This window comes from Galeopterus variegatus, unplaced genomic scaffold (genome assembly GCF_000696425.1).
Source record: "Galeopterus variegatus unplaced genomic scaffold, G_variegatus-3.0.2 Scaffold1009, whole genome shotgun sequence".
NCBI classification, from domain to species: domain Eukaryota; kingdom Metazoa; phylum Chordata; class Mammalia; order Dermoptera; family Cynocephalidae; genus Galeopterus; species Galeopterus variegatus.
The window spans coordinates 281,759-304,194 of NW_007727120.1; the positions used below are offsets into that span (position 1 = coordinate 281,759).

Here is a 22,436-nt window from a genome sequence, read left to right on the forward strand (position 1 = left end):
TCGGAACATAACTTACCACCAAAACAGAAAGAGTGGAGGAATTGGTAGGGAGACAAAGAGACGTGTACAAACGGAGGCCACATGGAAGTGTGGACAGAGCATCGATCGGAACATAACTTACCACCAAAACAGAAAGAGTGGAGGAATTGGTAGGGAGACAAAGAGATGTGTACAAACGGAGGCCACATGGAAGTGTGGACAGAGCATCGCTTTTAGAGTTAGGAAAGTTGGGGATTGATCTGGTTTTTGCCATTTATTATGCATGTGGGTCTCTGAATATCTTGGTTCCCTTATCTGTAAATGTGAATAAGTCACAGAGCTTACAGGAAATACAAATGAGATCTTTTATGTGGAAGTTCTTTGTAAATTTTAAATAATTGCCTAAATACTTTTAACATGAGAACAGAAGGAGGGTTGTATTTCCACCAAGAAGAATGAGGGAATGTAAGAACTCAGTGTAATGACAGTGTCTTGATTTTCAAGTCTCAGAATCATTCGTTAGGGGTGGGTGACCATTACATGGGCCATAGGGCTTCAGAGTACGTATCTGTGCGTTGGAACCAAAGAGCCTTCCATAAATCCTGGTTTACATGGAATTCAGGAAAACTTTCTAGTAGCTTAGACTGTTACTTGTTTTTTTCTTTTTTCTTGACCAGGTGGGTGACTATTGCTATAAGTAATCCTGGAATTTTGGATTTGTAGCTAATTACTTATACCTGTCACACATTGTCCTCACTTTCTAATATATTGTCCCCATTCTCATTTGTTTCTATTCTGCAGTTTCTTGAACATTCTCTGTAATGGCTTGTCTAAAATGATCTTTGAACTGACAACACATCGCTAAAGAGGATCCTAGAGAGTCTCTTTAGAAGGTGCAGAGCCCTTTCACAGGAGACGGACAGAAGGAGGCCAAAATGTTATCTTTATTTCTCATAAAGTGATTAGAGAACATGGCTCAGATGTTCCACCAAGTTCCCCGAATTAGGCAGCTTCACCCACCCAGTCACAGGTAGGGCTGAACATCTGAAGTCCCCCCTGTTGGGGCAGAGCTGACTCCTTTAACCCACCAGCTGGTGATCAGACACCTGTAACTGGTGGGCAGATTTGGAAAGAGGGGAAGCCTCTGGGGCTGAGAGTCATGTATGCTCAGTTTCTTACTGCAGACTCATTAATCAGATCACTCATTCCCTCTGTGGCTAGGTGGGTATAGATAAAGCATAAGACCCATCATGGAATATGCTGCTGAGGAATGGAAGCCAAGGATCCCAACTTGAGTTTTACTAGAAAACCTCCTGTGTGGAAGCAAGGCTCAGTGCTGCTTCTCATTCCTGCCCTCCCTCTGGTGGGTGTCCCCAGCAGTGAGGACTTCTAACTCTTGGCTTCACCTGATTCCACCTGTCTTAGTCACCGTCCACCTCAGTAATTTTCAGGCTCCGCTGAACATTAGAATCACCTGGGGAGCGTTTAAACCACTCCGATGCTCAGGCCCCACCCCCAGAGACCCTGATGTGATTGGTCTAGGGTAGGATGCAGCCTTGGCATCGGTAGTTTTAAAGACTCCCCAGGTGATTCTAAAGTGCAGCCAGGGTTATGAACCACAGATCTAATAGTTTCGGTCTCATCAACACTTTTTGCCTTCATCTGGCCAGATGTAAGGTGCAGATACCGCCATCTGTGAAGCTCTCAGAACGAAGGCAGCCTCTGACAATGACGTCAGCAGCGAGGTGGCAATTTCTTCCTAGATTAAAGCCTTAAAGGTAGCTTCAGAGGTTCTGTTTTTCTTTTTTGCTCAACTTGTCCTTCACATAAAAGGGTATTTTTAAAAAAAAGTATTTGGCCCAGTAGTGCTCAGCTATTCATTTTCTTGAAAGAGAATGAGAGGAAAGATTCTTTCTTCTTACAGAAATGAAAGTCAGATCAAGACTTTCCCCTCAGCCCATCTGCAGCCAGTCATTATGAAAATCCAGTAAAAGACATTCCCTGACATATGCTCAGTGCATTCATCTCCTTTAATATTACCCATAATCTCACACCCAGGTATTGAGCCAGGCTTCCTATAGCTATGTGGTCAGGCAGAATGAAATCCATGACCCAGCACTTGAAGGGTGGAGACCTGGTGCTATGATAGAGCCGCTTAAAATATAATTTTCTCAGTCCCTCACCTGAATTTCTCTCAGCTGAAGTGTATCCACTTGACTTGAGCCTATTCGGAGGAAGCCCCATCAGTGAGTCTTAATCACCCATGGTGGCTTGGGGACGACACCTGCTTTGGCACATATGTGTCTCTGATAACAGAACCCATTTAACTGCTCCTGATCCACAGGGGTATGATTATGTTGAGGTCATAACTCCTGAGAATGGCTTTGCCACAGTTACAACGTGCTGAGAGGGAGCAGAATATACAAAGCCGGCATGAATTAGTCTGCCAGGTACAAAGTTTGCTATTAGTCGATTCTATCATACCTGTGATGAGTGTATCATATCACAACCAGTCTAGGTTTAGCTGCATGATTAGATGAGAGGCAAGTTTGTCAGTTTAAAGAATATGAGTTTTGTTTCTGTTTTAGATGCCTATAACTTTATGAAACCTCTAATATGAAAATCTAATATTTGATTGTAATCAGTACTCTAATTCTATCCCAGTGGCTCTTAATAAAATACTAGTTTTTGAAATGAATCAAATGCTATGTTGTAGGGAAAATATAGGAAAATGGTCAGAGCCCCTTAGATGTTCAGAATCTTGCTGAGCATTTACTATAAAAAAAAAAAAGGGCCGGCCCATGGCTCACTCAGTAGAGTGCGGTGCTGATAACACCAAGGCCCCGGGTTCGGATCCCACATAGGGATGGCCGGTTCGTTCACTGGCTGAGCGTGGTGCTGACAACACCAAGTCAAGGGTTAAGATCCCCTTACCGGTCATCTTTAAAAAAAAAAAAAAAAAGAAAAAAAAATCTACGTGTGCCCAGGTGTTCCTTGGTTACTATCTAACAATTGTGTATGGGCACCCAGGTGTCCTGGGTTATGGACCTAAGTGCAGAGGACTAACAGCTCTGATATGCTGCGCTTCTCGGGAGGCCACTAGGGTGGCTGCTCCTAGCTCTGAATAAAGCCTATTAATTCTTTACCCACATCTCCCAGGACCATTTCCTATTACCTAGCTTGTGGACCTGCATGTGAGGGGTTTGCGAGCCCTAGCTATAGCTTGACATATGTACCTGCTTTTCTTTTGGTTCCTGACTCTGTTTCGAAACTGTTCATGTCACCTCAGGAAAGAGTCTGCCATTTTGTTAACTGTTGTGGTGAAATCATTGCTGTAGTCAACGTAACTAACTTAGAAGATCATACCATGAAGATTTTATTTGGCAGTGATCCTAAGTCAGCTAACCACATTTGTGATCAGATGTCTCTGCCTTAAACCTAAACTATTAACATCAAGGTATTATAATCATATAGCCCAAAGATTAGCTGTAAGCATGTGACCTGCTCAACCTAGATTATTAAACAGGCTTGACTTAACTATTTTACCTTCCAAAGATCACAATTTGGAGTTTAGACATCAGGACCACTGAAATGTGAAATAAAGAGGTAATGAATGAATTTAAGTCTTAAGACCAAACACTATCATTTGGATACACAAGAACAAGCTCTTATGAGGTATCAACATCATTTTTAAAATAGATGGTAAAACTGAAGGCTATTTTTACATTTTCTTGATCTCTTTGTATCCTTCTTGCATATTCTAAGGAGGTAAATGCAGCAGAGGAAAGAGCATGATCTACCATATACACCTGAATTAGAATCCCAGGTTGGCCACCTACTAGCTGTGTGACTTTGGGGAATTTTTGTGCCCTCACTGTGTTTCCAATGTCCATATTTGTCCAAGAGGAATAGCATCACAACCCCCCCCCCCCATAAGGACTGGAGATAATATATGCAGAATGCTAGCACCCAATAAGTGGGCAGCTGTAAGAAGTATTTATTTCTTCTGAGATGTCTAAAAGTTCTTGGGGAAGATGAATCACCCTCAGAAATTGAGAGAAAGCAGAGCAGAAAATTGTTAGAACAATTTTGGCAGCATCTAGGTAGTTTATACATAAGAGTTAAATTCTTGAGGTCCCAATTAGGACCTGCCATGCAGAGCTTCAGAAGCAGCTGTCAGCCTCTCTTTGTCTCCCAAGTGTGCTCGGGTCAGTGGGGCATGGGGTGATTTGAAGGGAAGGAAGATGTGTGCGTGTGCGTAGATCCCTGCATGCACATGCGCTCACATGCAGAATCATCATTCTTGAACAATGCTGATTCTGTGGATTTTTTTTTTGATAAAGATATCGGAGGGTAGTTATTAGGAGAAGGAAAAATGAAGATTATTTTCCTGGACCAGGCAGGGAGAACCAGAAGTTCCTTTTCTCAAAAGTATTTTCCCCACCGCCACTGCCACCACCGCCACCGCCACCGCCACCGCCACCGCCACCACCACCACCACCACCACCACCAAGGAAGCTGAGGCCTGAGCTTGCATCATCTGCCAATGGCTCCCGGGATCTTTCCCAATTACCTAGTGTGGACCTGTGTGTGAGGGGTCTGGTGACCCAGTGCCTAGCATGAACCTGCGTGTGAGGATCTGGTGACTCAGTCTGTACACCAGGCTTGAAGGTGTTTGTGAACCCTAATCCCTACCAGTACAACAGAGAATAGAGTATTTGAACTGTAAGAGGTTAGAAATTACCTGTTTACAGATGAAGGAAGTGAAAATCAAGGAAGTGATGGGGTTTGCTCAAGTTCTAATCTCATGAGTGGCAAAGACCCGCCTTGAGTCCAGGTTGCTTAATCCCAATGGCTGTTTACAGATGAAGGAAGTGAAAATCAAGGAAGTGATGGGGTTTGCTCAAGTTCTAATCTCTCATGAGTGGCAAAGACCCGCCTTGAGTCCAGGTTGCTTAATCCCAATGGCATCAGTTTACCAAGCATGTATTAGGTACCTTTTTGTGCCAGGCACTGTCCTGGGCCCTGATTTGAAGGCATACTGGGGTAAATCATACACAGCCCCTGCCTTCTTGAAGATTAAGATTTCCTTGAAGAGAAATACACATTCTCAAATACTTACAGGAGTTTTGAAGTACTGGAGCAAAGTCAAGGTCTGGGAAGGACAGAGGGGAAAACAATTATTTTGCTGAGAGAGGTTGAAGGTTTTTCCTTCACACTGGTATGTCACACAAACTGTCTTCTGTTCCATTAATCAAACTTTTTTTTAATGGGTGGTAAACAAAACCTCTATTTGCTGGACTGTTTTAATAGGGGAGTGAGACTAGACAATTGGGCCCCTAAGCTAAAAGGCAGGAGGGCCTCTGCTTGCTAGGGGAAACAATGCAGGTGGCTCTGCCACCTTCCCCACACCAGGTGGTTTTCCCAGGTGAACTCCATAGGCTTCTTCCATACACACCAGCCCCCCGCCACGCTGCTTCCACACAAGTGGGGAGGAGAGACAGGCAGTGTTACCAGAAGGATGTACGTCAGAGACCTCTGTCTCTCTGCCGTGCGCAGGGTGGTAGGAGAGAGGTAGGGTATGCAGCATGGAGACCAGGATCACCCGGGGCAGGGCAGGTCAGCAGGAGACCATGGAGAAAGAGAGTGCCAGTTCTCAGTGATGATCACAGAGACCCTGAGTGCCAACTGTTCTATCCCAAATATGTTCAAGAAGCCACTTGTTTGCTCGCAGAAGTAGTTTCAATATCTCTTTAATCTGGGTCATATGCCTCATTTAGTAAAGAAACTGCTTTTCTAAAATATGAAGCAAGCTAAACCTCTGTTAAGCTTACTACAAATTTTCAATCATAAGGTCCAAATTAAAATGCGTTTCAAAGCATGAAAAGTTGCAAGCTGTAATTCATGATTGGTTAAATTTTATTTTTCACATTTAAAAAAAATAATTCCATATGTTTTTACCAGCTCACTGAACCGTCTTGGCAATGAATAGATCAGTATATCTAGGAATGATTGATACCATATGATTCTTGGATATTATATTTTGATGATGTTCTGCAGCGTTTCAAACCACCAAAACAGAAACCCACCCACACACTCTGAGCTCAAAACTGGCAATTTTTGTCTTGATGGCTACATTTAAACATCATCATTAAAATTTTATAGGTGGCATATCAGGAAAAATTAAGCCCACCAGTTGTGTTGCCTTGAAAGGAAAACATTTCTTCATTATAATGAATGAAATTGTGCCCGAGGTATTAATGCTGGTGACCTCTAGAAAATGAACCACTGACCCGTAAATGGATGAGAATCAGCCAGAGTAAACGAGGCAGAAGTTTTCCCAGCATAACTGCATGCTGGCAGTGCAGATTCTTGTTGTAATTAAAAGAGATAGAGTGGTCAGTAGAGAACATTTAATAGAAACAAGCATGACTACATTGCCAAACTATTTTTGTGGTCCATTCTTCATTCTCATGTTATACTACATATCTGGGTTTTAAAAGTGACACAAACATTGCACATAAAAATTACACACGTAGACTTGTACAGCAGAACCATGCAAAAATGTGTTTAGAATATGGACAATGTCAACAGCCAATTTATTCAGACTGAATCTCCATCTAAATCTGTACTGTTCAATACAGTAGCCATTAAAATGAGCAGCTAAGTGTGGCTAGTCTGAATTTGGTATGCTGTAAAGGTAAAATACACACTAGATTTCAAAGACTTAGCACCAAGAAAAAAAAGAATGTAAAATATCTCAATTTTTATATTGATTATGTGTCAAAATAGTATTCTAGATATCTTGGGTTAAAGAGAAAGTATCATTAAAATGAATTTCACTTGTTTCTTTTTACTTTTTTTTTTCCTAATATGTTTACTAGAACATTTTAAATTACATATGTGGTTTGCATTTATGGCTTGCATTATATTTCTGTTGGCCAATGCTGATCTAAATGAAAAGTTTTGGTAAGCAAGATAGGGTTTAGCAATGCAAGAGAATTGAAATACAAATTCATATTAACTGATAACATGACAATGCGAAGAAAACTGGCTCCAGAGTGATGGATACTTTGATAAGTTACCTTTTCCATTCCTCTTACAGTGAAAAGTTTCTGCAAATCCAACTGTTTGCTTACAGACTTTCTAAAGGGATAACAAGAAAGGGAAATGAGGTGTGCTCTAAACATAAATTGGGTTCTGGAAGAAACAGAAAAGAATCATGTGCTTCTCTGGAGGCCCTGGGATTTTGCTCCAAGGAAGCCATTATTGAGAAGACAGGGTTAAGCCTCTTATAAGTTTATGTTAACAGGGTTCACATTTTTCTATCAAGAAGAATATCAAAGGACTTGCCTCCTTCAAGGATACGTTGATGAAACATCATTGACAGGGTGATGGCATTTTGAATGGGGAGATGTGAACCACAAGCTTTATAGCAGTGGGAGTGGAAACTGAGGGTCTAATGAGTCCTGAAGGTACAATGATTAGGAAGTTTTAACATTGAGAGGGGTGTTTATTTAAATGAACATTATGCTATTGGGTCAGTCCCTTGGGTCTGTTTATTCTACAGTTTTCTCAACCCTCTCTCATGTTCCATTTTATGTATCCATAAAAGAGATACTTTTATGCCAAGGCAGAATAAAGTTGCACTATAAGAATACTTCACTGGGTCTTACCAAAATGAATGAGATTTTAGCATGTATATACAGTACAGTATATAGAATGTACTTAACATGTGTAGTCTATAGTATACAGAGAGTGTTGTCACTACAGAGTAAACAAGCAAATGTAAGATTTTCTTCACAAGACTGGGAAAGGGTACGGGGTATCGCGGGAACTAATGCAATTCCGTGAGACAGGCAAGGGCATTGTTTAAACCCTACCAGCTCTGCAAGTCCTCGCGGAAAGCAAAGGGAGGGGCGCCCGATGAGGACAACTTCATCCTGGGCAGAAGCAGCATAGGAAGACACAGCCACGAAAATCATTCACTGTGCCATAGAAGAACGTGGCCGTGTGAGGATGAAATGAGACACGAGTGTAAAGTGCTCCACGTGTAGCAGGTGTTCAGAAAACATCCTTGTTCTGAAACTTGTCCTGTGGCATGCATAAAGTTCATCTCCATTTCACTGCAGAAAACACAAAGGCTCCAGAAATGCACTGTACGCTCCCTGCTTTTGTCTAAATTCATTTATGAGAAGCTTTACTGCTGGTGAGTCATGGTTAAACTATTTCACTCGCATTTTTCCGTTTTTGTTTTTTAATACAGTTGCAAATCACATGTCATCTTGCTTTGTTCCCCTACCCCCCCAAGGAAAGCTAAGCAACTCAAACAGCTCATTTATGAGAAGCTTTACTGCTGGTGAGTCATGGTTAAACTATTTCACTCGCATTTTTCCTTTTTTGTTTTTTAATACAGTTGCAAATCACATGTCATCTTGCTTTGTTCCCCTACCCCCCCAAGGAAAGCTAAGCAACTCAAACAGTCCCATTAGTTTAATGAACTAAAGCCATCCAGCAAAAAGGGCTGGTATCCACTTCATCAATCTAATTGATGATAATTTCTTGAAAAGCTGAAGACTAATTCTTGGGAATCTTCTGGAGCCTTATGAAAATTCATATCACTTAGCAACCTATGTGAGTTGAAGGTTGGTGCCCAATGACTGCTAAGAAGATATAAAGAATGTTGCAGAAATATAAATAGGCCAGCACCGAAATTTAATTAGACATATTAGTGCATATGTCAATAATAAATTCAATTAATTTAGCCTTCTACCTATACTAGAGAAAAATCCAGGCAAAATAATAATTCACTTTAAGTGCTTCAATTGGTAACCACCTTTCCTGAAGAGTGATTTATTCAGTAATTTACTGACTGTGTCTTCATACGATTGTTCCAAACCAGTCCTTTTGAAACAGTAATAACTTCTGAATGTGTGTTGTGAGAGATATAACAAATGACTTCTTATTAATTTTCATTTAATGAGTTGCCTATTCACATGGTGATTTTTTAAAAAATTCTCTTAACGTAAACAGGTTATAAATACTGTGGATAACACTTCCATTTCACAAAAATCACGACAGAAAAATCTGTCTCATGTTCTCTACATGATTAGAAGGTCAATCAGTTGCACATTTTCTATACTAAATAGGCATCTGTTTCTTTTCCAGCTGGCACAGCAAATCATTTTAAATTTCTATAGCCAAGTGATTCCAAATTGGTTAAAAGTGAAAACAGAATATTTATCAGCAGCAAAGGTCCTAGCAGGAATAATAGGGGGAGACAGAAAACAAAGTTGTGAGCAAGGTGGAAAAGCAGGCCTTAGTTAAGGGGCCAATGACACTGGTTCTTTTTTAAAGAACAAAAGGCATGAAGATAATTTCTTACAGCTCTGTGTCCTCAAGTTCCCATTCTTAAAAAGACCCTGTAATTTCTTACATGAATATTAATACTTAAGAATCTTAATTGCTTATATTTTCAAAAAGTTTAATTATGTAACTAAATAACTATATGTTATAGTAAAAATAGCAAAAATAAAATAATAAAATAAAAACAAAAACAGAAATTTCCCTTAGTCCTAGGTATTTCAAATAATTCATACCTGTCTAAAAAGTCCTGCAATAGACAGGGCAAGACTCTTAAAAATAATTCCTTGCAACCCTAGGAAGAGTGTGCCTAAAGTATTAAATAATTCAAATACAATTGTTACTTACATGAGAACTGAAAGGGCCTTGCTCCTAACCCGCACTGCCTCACGCCCTGTCCGTGGAAAAGCCCGTACTGCAGCTCGCCGATGAACTTGTCCAGCTCCTGTCCTGAAGCATTGACGAGCAGAGCCCCTGTTTTGCAGAGGATGGTGGCTTTGATCCACAGCGGTGTCCCAAGGGCTGTCACAACTCCAAGGGCACACACGAAGCTTAACACCCCAGCTGTGCAAAAAATGATTTTCTTCTGTTGGTTTGGCATGATGAGACACAGCTTTTTTGAAGGCAAGGCTCAAAAACAAGACCTTTGTGAACAAGGAGAAGGGACTGCCCCTTTGAGTGCATTTATTGTAGAAGCTGAATGGACAGATCCCAGCCGAAAGGGCAACTTCATCATTGATGATGGTTCTTGCCAGGTTAAATGTCAATAGATGAAGGTTTCTTCATTACTCACACTTGAATTTTCTCTTCTGCTGCTGCTTCTCTCTAATTGAAATCTTTGGACTAAGAATCTGTAAAATAAAACTCTTTCAAACTGCCTTTGAGTATCTGCTCTTGTGTCACTTGGTAACAAAGGTCTAAGATAACAGATGGAGTCTGTGTAACTTGATAAATGCCTCCCTTCCTCAGCTTTTGTCTGATTGGGTGAGTTGAAACTTCCAGAAACAGGCTTGAATTCTCCGGTAAATTTGCAGCAACTTAAGTTTATTTATTGATGTATTTTTATTTGTTTTTATTTTTGGTGGAGGGGAGAAGAGGAATTTTGGCAGAGATCTGAAGAACATGGTAATTAATTGACACTTAAAAAATTTAATTGTAGCAGGATAAAAATATTGAACTGAATTTGGTCCTGCATAAATATGAATTCCCTATACCAACCACTGGGATTTGTCCTAATAACAACATTTCTCCAAGATCCATAGTTTAGAACTGATGTATGAATAGAGAATTTGATTCAAATTCTTCTTGGCACACAAAAATATGGAGATACAGGTGCAAATATCTAGGTTCCTAAATATTTCCCTTTAAAGCATTTGGCTGCTTCAGGATCATATCAAGGGACTGTGGTTCTGGGTCCACAGAGTACCGGAATCTGTAATGAAACAAGCTTTTGTTGCAGAAAGGGGGATTGTGGTCAAACAGAGGGTTCTAAGAATTTGCCATAGAAAAGCAAGGATCCTGGACAGATATTTCATGCATACGGAAATCAAAAAAGAGCAGGAGTAGCTATACTTGTATTGAATAAAATAGACTTCAAGCCAAGGAAATTTTTTAAAAAGATGAAGAAGGTCATTATAAAATAATAAATCAATTCAAAAAGATATAATAATTCTAAGTATATATGCACCCAACAACTCTGGAGCACCCAGATACATGAAGTAAATACTACTAGACCTAATGGCAGAAATAGATTACAACACAGTAATAGGTGGGGACTTTAGTACCCCTCTTTCAGCAAAAGACAGATCATCCAGACAGAAATTTAACCAAGAAATAGAAGAGTTAATCTCTACTCTAGGCCAATTAGACCTAACAGACATTTATAGAACATTTCATCCAACAGCTGCAGAATACACATTTTTCTTGGCAGCACATGGAACATTCTCTAGAATAGACCGTATGTTAGGTCACAAAACAAGTCTTGACAAATTTAAAAAGTTAAAATCATACCAGCTATCTCATCTGACCATAACAAAATAAAAGTAGAAATCAATAACAGAAGGGACATTGGAAACTGTACAAATACGTGGAAATTAAACATACTCCTAAACAATGAGTGGGTCAAAAAAGAAATTTAAAAATTCCTGGAGACAAATGAAAATATAACATACCAGAACCTACAGGATAGAGCAAAAGCACTCCCAAGAGGAAAGTTTATAGCAATAAATGCCTACCTCAAAAAAAGTAGAGTTCACATAAACAACCTAATGTTACACCTCAAAGAGCTAGAAAAACAAGAACAAACCAAATCCAAAATTAGTAGAAGGAGGGCAATAACAAATATCAGAGCAGAAATAAATGAGTTTGATATTTAAAAACAGTACAAAAGATAGGTAAAACAAAGTAGGTTTTTCAAAAAGGTAAAATCAATAAACCTAACAAAGAAAAAAGAGAAGACTCAGATAAAATCAGAAATGAAAAAGGAGACATTACAACTGATGCCACAGAAATACAAAGCATCATTAGAACTACTACAAACAACTGTACACTAACAAACTGGAAAACCTAGAAGAAATGGATAAATTCCTGGATACATACAACATACTGGGGATGAATCATGAAGGATTAGACAAAAAGTGATGAAATTGAAACAATAATAAAAAGACGCTGAACAAAGAAAACCTCAGGACCAGATGGCTTCACTGCCAAATTCTACCAAACATTTAAAGAACTAATACTAATTCTCTTCATACTTTTCTAAAAAATTGAAGAGGAGGAAATGCTTACAAACTTATTCTACAAGTCCAGCATTATCCTCATACCAAAACCAGAAAAAGACACACAAAAAACTACAGACCAATATTTCTAATAAACATAGATACAAAAATTCTCAACAAAATACAAGTGAACTGAACCCAACAACAAATTAAAAAGATCATTCACCATAATCAAATGGGATTTATCCTGGGGATACAAGGATGGTTCAATATATGCAAACCAATAAATGTAATACATCACATCAGCAGAATGAAGGGGTTAAAAATCATTCCAATAGACATAGAAAAAGCATTTGATAAAATCCAACACTTCTTCATGATAAAAACACTCAACAAAGTAGGTATAGAAGGAATATACCTCAACACAATTAAGACCATTATGGCAAACCCATAGCTAATATACTGAAAGGATAAAAATTGGAGCCTTTTCCTCTAAGACCTGGAACAAGAGAAAGATGCCTACTTTCTCCACTCTTATCCAACCTAGTACTGGAAATTCTAGCCAGTGCAATAAGGCAAGTGCAAACAATAAAGGGCATCCAAATTGGAAAGGAGGAAGTCAAACTACCCCATTGACAGATGACATGATCATATACATGGAAAACCCTAAAGATTCCACCAAAAATTCATTTAATAAATGAATTCAGTAAAATGGCAGGATACAAAATCAATACACAAAAATCAAGTGTTTCTATCCACCAATAACAAAATATATGAAAAAGAAATCAAGAAAGTAATCCCATCCACAATAGCTACCAAAAGAAATGAAATACATAGGAGTTAATTTAACCAGGAAGGTGAAAGATCTTTACAATGAAAACTATAAAATAGTGCTGAAAGAAATTGAAGAGGACACAAATAAAAGATATTCCCTGTTCATGGATTGGAAAAATTAATATTATCAAAATGTCCATATTTACACAAAGAAATCTACACATTTAATCCAATCCCTCTCAAAATACCAATGACATTTTTCACAGAAATAGAACTATCTTCAAATTTGTATGGAATCATAAAAGACCCCATATAGCAAAAGCAATCTTGAACAAAAAGAGCAAAGTTGGAGTCATCACAGTACCTGACTTCAAAATATACTCTAAAGCTGTAGTAACCAAAACAGCATGGTACTGGCATAAAAACAGACAAATTGACCAATGGAACATACATCTACAGCCAACTGATTTTTGATAAAAGTGCCAAAAATACACACTGAGTAAAGGACAGCTTTTTCAATAAATGGTGCTGGTAAAACTGGATATCCATATGCATAAGATTGAAGCAAGACCTCTGTGTCTCACCATACACAGAAATTAACTCAAAAAGGATCAAAGACCTAAATTTAAGACCCCAAAATATAAAACTACTAGAAGAAAACATAGGTGAAATGAAAGTAGGCAGCACTTTTTTGAACAAGACTACAAAGGTACAGGCAACTGAAGCAAAAATAGAGAAATGGACTACATCAAGCTAAAAAGCTTCTACACAGCAAAGGACACAATCACAACCTACAGAATGGGAGAAAGTGTTTAAAAACTACACATCAGACGAGGGGCTAATATCCAGAATATATAAGGAACTCAAACAACTCAACATCAAAAAACACAATTAACCCAATTAAAAAATGAGCAAAGGATATGAAGAGATATTTCTCAAAAGAAGACATACAAATAGCTAACAGGTACATGAACAAATGCTCAACATCATTAATCATCTGGGAAATGTAAATTTAAACCATAAGGAGATATCGTCTTACTACAGTTAAAATGGCTAGTACCAAAAAGACAGAAAATAACAAATGCTGGTGAGGATGCAGATAAAGGAAACTCTCCTACATTGTTGGTGGGAATGTAAATTTGTACAACTATTGTGGAAAACAGTATGGCATTTTCTTAGAGATCTAAAAACTGAACTACCTTTATGACCCAGCAATCCCACTACTAGTTATATAAGGAAATGAAATCAATATCTCAGAGACACTTGCACTTCTATGTTCATTGCAACACTATTCGCAATAGCCAAGAGATAGAATCAACCTAAATGCCCATCAGTGGGTAAATGGAAAAAAAAATTGTGGTATATATACACAATGGGATACTTTCAGTTATAAAAATAAAATAAAATCCTGTCATTTGCAGCAACATGGGTGGAACTGTAGACCATAATGTTAAGTGAAGTAAGCCAGGCACAGAAAGACAAATACTGTATGATCTCATTCATGGGGAAGTGGAAAAAAAAAGTGGTTTTCATAGAAGTAGAGTGTAAAATAATAGTTACTAGAAGGTGGTATAGGAAAGGAAGTTGTGGATTAACAGCACAAAGCTATGCTATCTATTCTAAGTGAATCAATGTACATTATATGCAAATATTGAAACAACACACTGTACTCCACAAATATGTACAAACGTTGAAAATAAAAATTTTTTTAAATGCATAAAATAAAGTGAAAAGGGAAAAGAGAGGAAAGAAAGGAAGGAAGAAAGGAAGGAAGAGAAAAGCAAGGATTGCAACAGAGGTAATCCATTAGGGAGATAAAAACAAAGTCATGAGCAAGATTTAATAGCAAGGTTGGTTTGGTCACATTGTCAAGACCTGAAAACCAAAGTTCAGAATTCAGTGACAGCTTTTAAATTCTGCATTTCCAGTGAGATTCCTTCCATTCTGCAGATTGTCCTGTTGCTTTCTTGATAATCTCCTTTGTTGCACAGAAGTTTTTAATTATGATGAAGTCCAGTTTACTTATTTTTTCTTTTTTGCTTCTCCTTTTGGTGTCATAATTAAGAATCCATTGCCAAATTCAAGGTCATGAAGATTTACCCATGTGTTTTTCTCTAAGAGTTTTATAGTATTTGCTCTTATATTACGTTGTTGATCCATTTAGAGTTGTGTGTGTGTGTGTGTGTGTGTGTGTGTGTGTGTGTGTATGTGTGTCAGATTAGGTGTTTACTGAATGCCTATTTTATGCCATGTTACTGTGCTGAACTCTGACCTACAAAGTTAACTTACGGTAAGAATTTAGTATGTCTGGCACTGTGCAAAGTATTTTACCTAAATTATCTTATTTGATTCTCACAATTATGAAACAAAGCAATGAAGATGATGATGGTAATAATGATATCCCTATTTTATTTATAAGGAAACTGAGGTCAGAGAGATTAAGCAACTGCTGAAGAGAGTAATGGAGCTGGGGATTCAAGTTCAGGTCTAATTCTGAGGTTTAACTGCTATTCTAAGCAAAGCCTCTGTCCTTGAAGAGATGACAAGCACTACAGGTTGGGTTGGGCTGAATTGGGTTTGGCCGGGAGTAACAAGGACAGAATAGCCCCATTATAAGTTATACATCCTGGGTGTTTGAAGAACACAGACATCTGCAAATAGAACTTTCCCAGTTGGCCAAAAGCACATGCTCATGCTAGCTTCTGTTCTCTTGATCCACTTTTAAGTATGACAGCTTAGAAGAAATTAATAAGGAAAGATTTATTTCATGCCAATGTTAGCATTAATGAGTCTCTACATTATGCACACTGAAAGGAACTTTGGGGCATAATCTTGGAGAATTGGTGAACTTCTCACACAGCTACCATCTCTTAGGCATTGCCAGAGTCTGTCTTGTTAAGGAGATAGACAACTAAGTTTTGAATTGATTCAAGAATGCCGGTACACCTGCAGAGGGGTGGAGGGGTAACATAAACCACAGCCACAGAAGAACTGGGCATATAGAAGATTCCAAAGAAGCACTCAGAATAAGGTTTTGACATATAGTTGGCATATAAGTAAGACTTTTTATTTTATGTAACTTGACACAGAATATACAACTCATTTGGTCACTTGGCCTCCCAATGAATTCTCCATTGGATTTAGAGTAATTGCCATCACTGTCCACTAGCAAAACAGGGGACACCAGTGCCCCCAAGAAGCAGTTATCTGGGGGGATGTATGAGCCAAACCCAAACTGGAATCCTTAGTTTAAGATGTCTAAGGAAAGTTAAGCTTATTAACTCAACACATTCTGTAATTAGAAGGGACAGAACATTTCCAAAGCCTGGAAGCATAAATTAACTACGGCTTAATCAATACTATTAATACTTCTACAGGAAGGGTATGGCAAGGGAGGGGTAGTTAGCATAGGATGGTGGTTTAATTAACCACAACCCAGCCTAGCATATCTAAAGTTGTCCAAGGAGGAAATCCCTCATTATGAAGGTAGAGAGCAATTTGATCATGTCAGTTCTTAAGTTTGCATCAGTCTCTAGTGAGGTGTTCACTGGTCTGTAGAGACATAAGAAAATTAAGTACAACATAGTGAATTAATCTTTTATCCTGAAATTATGTTCTTCCAAACTTTTGTTGTTAAAATTTGCTTTCTTTAATGAAATAATGGTAATTGTATTTTTAATGTCCTTACTTGACAAATTAAAAAATTGACAAAGCTATGTCTGTTCCCAGTTTTTTGTTTTGTTTTGGGGCTTTTTTGGCCAGGTACTGTTGGAGTTTTTTTTTTTTTTTTTTAGCAAATTTCATTATATATATATATATATTTTTTTTTCTTTATTTTTATAGCAGTTTTAGTTTTAGGGAGAATTTAAGCAGAAATCACAGATAGTTCTCATAGCTTCCTCCCACCCACATACACAATTTCTCCTATTGACATGTTAGTGTGGTATATTTGATACAATTATGAATCAATATTGATATTATTAACTTAATTTTATACTAGGATTTCCTCTTTGTATTGTATAGTTGTATGGGTTTTGCCTAATGCATAATGTCATGTATTAGCCATTACAGAGATTATTATGAACAACCATATGCCAAAAAATTGGAAAGCCTAGAGGAAATGGATAAATTTCTGGACACATACAATCATCCACCAAGATTGAACCAAGAAAAAGTACAAAACCAGAACAATTATAAGTAATGAGATTGTATCAGTAATAAAAAGAAAAGCCGAGGACCGAATGGCTTCATGGCTGAATACTACCAAACATTTAAAAAAGAAATAGTATCAATTCTTCTCAAACTCTTCCAAAAAACTGAAGAGGAGAGAACTTTCCCAAACTCATTCTATGAGGCCATCTCTGCTCTGATACCAAAACCAGACAAGGACACACAAAACTATAGGCCAATATCCCTGATGAACACTGATGCAAAAATCCTTGACAAAATACTAGCAAACCAAATCCAGTAGCACATTAAAAAGATCATTCATGATCAAGTGGGATTTATCCCAGGGATGTAAGGATGGTTCAACATATGCAAATCAATAAATGTGATACATCACATCAACGGAATAAAGGAAAAAAACCCATGATCATCTGAACTGATGCAGAAAAAGGACTTGATAAAATTCAATATCCCTTCATGATAAAAACCCTAAACAAATGGGAAATAGAAGGAATGTACCTCAGCACAATAAAGGCCATATATGACAAACCGACTGCTAATATCAAACTGGAGAAAAGCTGAAAGCTCTTCCTCTAAGAAATGGAACAAGAATGCCTACTCTCACCACTCTCATTCAACATAATACTGGAATTCCTAGCCAGTGCAATCAGGCATGAAAAAGAAATAAAGGGCATCCAAATTGGAAAAGAGGAAGTCAAATTGTCCCTGTTTGCAGAAGACATGATCTTGCATATAGAAAAACCTAAAAGCTCCACCCAAATCTCTTAGAACTGATAAACAAAATCAGTAAAGTTGCAGGATATAAAATTAACATACAAAAATCAGTAGCATTCCTATACACCAATACTGAGCAAGATGAAAAAGAAATCAACGCAATCCCATGTTCCCAGTTTTAGACAAAACAAACCCACTGATCTATGACATACAAGATCCCCAAGTGGAAGGATGAGGCCTAATGCTTCAACATTTGCTCTGATCTAGTGGTTTTTGTTTTTGCTGCTCATTGGAATCACTTGAAATTTGAAAAAATACTGATGTCTTCATCCTTATCCCTGAGATTCAGATTTATTTGATTTTAGAGTATGGCCTCAGTGTCGAATCACCCCACGTGACTGCAATGCATAGCCAAGGTTGCAAGCCACTGCTCTTACTCCATTCTCACATGGCTACCTTCTGATGCCTAGGCAGGCTTTGCAAGTGTCTCAGTCCTGGAATGCATGCAGACATGCACATCCCAGTCACTCGACAGGAAAATTCTCATAGTGAATTAATAAATGGACATTATTATTTATAGCTCAAACTTCCCTGAATTTTTTCAGCACCAAGAGCGTGATCTTGTCAAAATGTCCTGATGGGGTCAGGTTTCGGCATATCCAAGACTAAAGACCAGACCCTGGATCATAGATTTACCCCCAAATCACCATGTGTGCATCAGTGGTGATGTATCCTGGTCACGTGAGCCAGCCCCCTGAGGCCCTACACCCACCTCACCTCTTCTCTGTGCAGCTTCCTTTCAAACCTCAATCTCAACCACCCACCGACTGCAGAATAGTGTGTGTGATCCACCCTCTGAGAATGGTAGGATGGAACCTGGCAGTCATTATGCCTGACAGCCTTCTTTTGAAATTTCATCTTAAATGTCTTGAATGACAGTGATGACACCATTTTCCTTGCAGTCTCTCTGAGAATTTGACTTATTAATGTCAGCAAGTTTTCACCAAGTATCCTACAGAAATCTTTACTTCTCTCAATCTTAATAGGAATACATTTGGTGACATAAGAAAATGGAACTAGGCCTCCCCACCCATGACCTGTTTCAGGTACTGCGTAATGATGTAATTCTTCAGAGTGCTTAGAAAGACTGTGCAGAAAGGAGCACAACTGCAGACTCTGTTTTTCCTTCCAATATAGCCTCCATGCCTCTTTCCACGCTAATGTGGCTGTACTGGTTTTTCCTTATGGTCATTTGAAAACAAGGAAACAAAAAAAGCCCAATCCAAAGGCATGTGAACTCTCACCTGCTTCGCTCCCCAAGTGTAAGAGACAGCATGGCATGGTGTGGAAAGATGCGATCCAAGGTCTATTTCCAGGTCTATCACTAAATTAAGAATTTCTTAATTTCCCTGGCATTCATTTTATGTATTTATGAAAAGAGTGGTCTAGGCTACGTAGATGATTCTCAAATCATTTTAAAGCAGAAATACCATTTTCTTCACTGAACTTGGGTGAAATAAGAGATAAAAGTTGAGTGGCTACACTGGAAAGAGTCTGTGGTCAAGGAGCTCTGTCACTGGGCCCCTCACTCCTCATTCCCTAGAGCTCCCTATCCCCAATCCTAAAGTCAGCTCCAAGAAGCAGTTTGGATCCTTTGGTTCCATTATAACTAGAAAAAAAATTTTTTTTTTGTATATTATAGAACTAAAATTTGTCCATTTGCTAATTCTCTCTCTGTTTTTTTTTCTTTTTCTTTGCTATACTATCCTGTTAGCTGTTATAGAGTATTGCATCGCCTAGGGATACTGCATGGTTGATTATTCCAATTATAAATTTTTAGATTAAATAATAAGAGGTTCTGCATTTTGTCTGATTGGTCACTAGTGGTACTGATTTCAATTTTCCTCCAAATGGGTCACTATATACCAACACCTCTCTAAGAGAGATTCAACGAGGGTATATCAAGCTCCCTATTCTAAGAAAATAGGCCTTTGTGAATCTATCCCATTTTCTCATCTTTAAAGCAAAATCTGGCAAATTTGATTGACATTCCTTGACTAATTCAAGTTGCTGGTGATCTTCAAGTAGCATTGTAATTCTCTAATGACAGGGGAAAAAAAAATACTCCACAGAAAGAACTGATTGATTTATTAGAGGAAAATTACCACATGTGCTAGACCTTGATTGCAGCTAATATTTGTAGAGCTAATTGCTTGAACTAGAGGATTAAAAGGATTGAGGGAAAGGAAGAAAAAGAAAACAAAGTGCTCTTGGAATACAGATGAATGCACAGTGGATTTGTACTGGGAAGAAGAATTCAGTGCAGGCATTTTTAGGGATGATGATGGGTATGGGGTCATTTGGAGCACGTGGAAGAGCAGGGCTTCTGACAGAAGCCACGGAGAGGGAGCAGGTAGTGGAGGAAAGTTGCCATAAGATTTTGTGTGATGCCTTCAGATTGGTCTGGATTTCTTGTTGGTGTCTCACACCAAGGCTATGTTGATACTTAAACCTTGGCCCAGTAGAACATCTGAGTTATTAAAGGAAGGAGGGAAAAGTTTCTTAATCTAAAGAGGTGAAGAAAAAAGGCACAGTTTGAGACACCTCCTTTAACAATAGTAAACGGACAGATTCTTAATACAGGGAAACAGATAATAATTTTCTCCTTTGATATAACCTAGGGTACATGTGATAAGATTGTAAACTTTGTAATAGTGTGATTCCATCATTGGCAACTATTATTGTTGTACAAATGTTTTCCTTTGTGTTGGGGTGTGACACTTAAAATACTGACAATTTCCTTGATGACTTGCAGCAAAATAATTGTAGCAATATTAACAAAAATTTAATACCGTGTATCAGCTCTATTCTAAGTGCTTTACGTGTATCAGCTGATTTTTTTTTAGACACACTGGGGCAATTATTGTATTTCCTGTGTATTCTCTGATGTTCCAGGTAAAACGATAGTTTAGTTTTTAGTCAGACAGAGCACAAAATTTCCTAAAAATATTTTTGTGGTGAAGAGCTAAATAATATAGTACAATTAGGTAGATTTATATCTTGTTTGCAGCAAAATAATTGTAGCAATATTAACAAAAATTTAATACCGTGTATCAGCTCTATTCTCAGTGTTTTACGTGTATCAGCTGATTTTTTTTTTAGACACACTGGGGCAATTATTGTATTTCTTGTGTATTCTCTGATGTTCCAGGTAAAACGATAGTTTAGTTTTTAGTCAGACAGAGCACAAAATTTCCTAAAAATATTTTTGTGATGAAGAGCTAAATAATATAGTACAAGTCTCCAGACACAAGAAGTATTTGCTTATGGAACAATGCTAGCTAGAAGGATCTTTAGACTAATTCACCCACACATTTTTATCAGTGACTTGGATAAAAACATAGACTATATACCATCCACAATTTTAGCTTCATATTTAAGGCTTTATTAGAGCACTATGTATGAGCAGAGAGAGCTAAAAATATGGCCAAATTTAGATTTGAGATTGTCTTAATAGTTTATAAGGATGGGACTAAAGCAACAAGAAGTGTTCAGAATTTAAAAATGTAATTGTTTGGGGGAAATCAGGGTTGGCAGGCTCGGATGTGAAAAGACAATTAACTAGACAACAAGCTCGACAGGAGTCAACAGTGTGAAGTGACTATTTCAAGTGCCACTGTGGTGTAATATACACCTTTGCAGTGTCTGCCCAGCCCACATCCTTTTCCTTGAGAAATTCCTTCAGTACCCACAGATATAAACTCTGTGGCAGCCACATTTGAACTGTGCGACCCACCCTCTATAGCCTACTTTGATTAGGAAGAGACATCTGGACAAAACACTGGAAGCCAATCTGCAGAAAGAGAAAAGGAGGCAGCCTTTTCCCACCAATAAGGTCTTGAATTGCCCTACACTGCCCAAATCGATTGCTTAGTTTTTCTACCAGCTGTCACCATTCTCCTTCCTGGCGGTCAAATGTAGTTCTCTGCTTTCAAAGTTTTCTTAGTCTTTACCTGTTTGCTTTCTGAAGAAAGCTCCCGGGAAAGCTGATTTTCAGCTCTCCGTACCATCTAGCTCTTGGTCCGGTGCACGAGGTGAAGCTGGCTGTGAAGGCACCTGAGTAAAGGACGGGCGGTAGCTGCTCAGACCCCATGTGTTGTTCGTGACGTACGTGTGTTAGCGTTAATTGTCCCCAGTCCCGGGGTCTCTGTGTCCAGAACTGCCGTAGCCCAGTGGGGGCTTTCCATCCAGCTGCTCTTGTCTGGTCCCTCCCTTATCAGGGATGAATCCTGCCCTTTCACGCTGTCACTACCGCCCATCCTGGAGAAACCACAGGACTCCGGGGCTAGTGAATTTCCTGGGACTGCCTTCATGGAGAGGAACAGAGGGGATTAGGGAAGGCTGAATTAAGTCCTGGAGCACAGACAGGCAACCCTGCGGCAGGTCAAGGGCTGACAACGTACCAGAGGCTGCTTGGCGGTGGGCCTCCCTAGCTGACCACGAGAAGGCCTGCATAACAGTACAGGTAGGCACCATGATCCGGAACGTGGCTTCCACTCCAGCCTAGCTCCAGCTCAGCCTCCCAGTATACTCCTTACTGGGTCCCTTTTCTTTTTTTTTTCGTTAAATTTTTATTTTGCCAATATACACTGTATATGATTATTATGGCCCATCACCGACACCTCCCTCCCTCCTCCCTCT

General features: G+C 38.7%; 1 protein-coding gene across 2 annotated transcripts in view; it reads right to left on the reverse strand.

Moving 5' to 3' along the window:
- Positions 1–9,985, reverse strand: part of CLRN1 (clarin 1) — a 40,262-nt gene extending 30,277 nt beyond the window's left edge. Inside the window, exons 1-2 of one of the 2 annotated variants that reach the window (XM_008574175.1) lie at positions 9,691–9,943; positions 711–735 (exon numbers count right to left, since the gene is read on the reverse strand). In XM_008574175.1, coding sequence (XP_008572397.1) covers positions 711–735; positions 9,691–9,943 — 278 coding nt within the window. Of the gene's footprint in view, positions 1–710; positions 736–9,690 lie in introns of both variants that reach the window. The other variant, XM_008574174.1, reaches the window with a different exon arrangement.
- Positions 9,986–22,436: the final 12,451 nt, after the last annotated feature.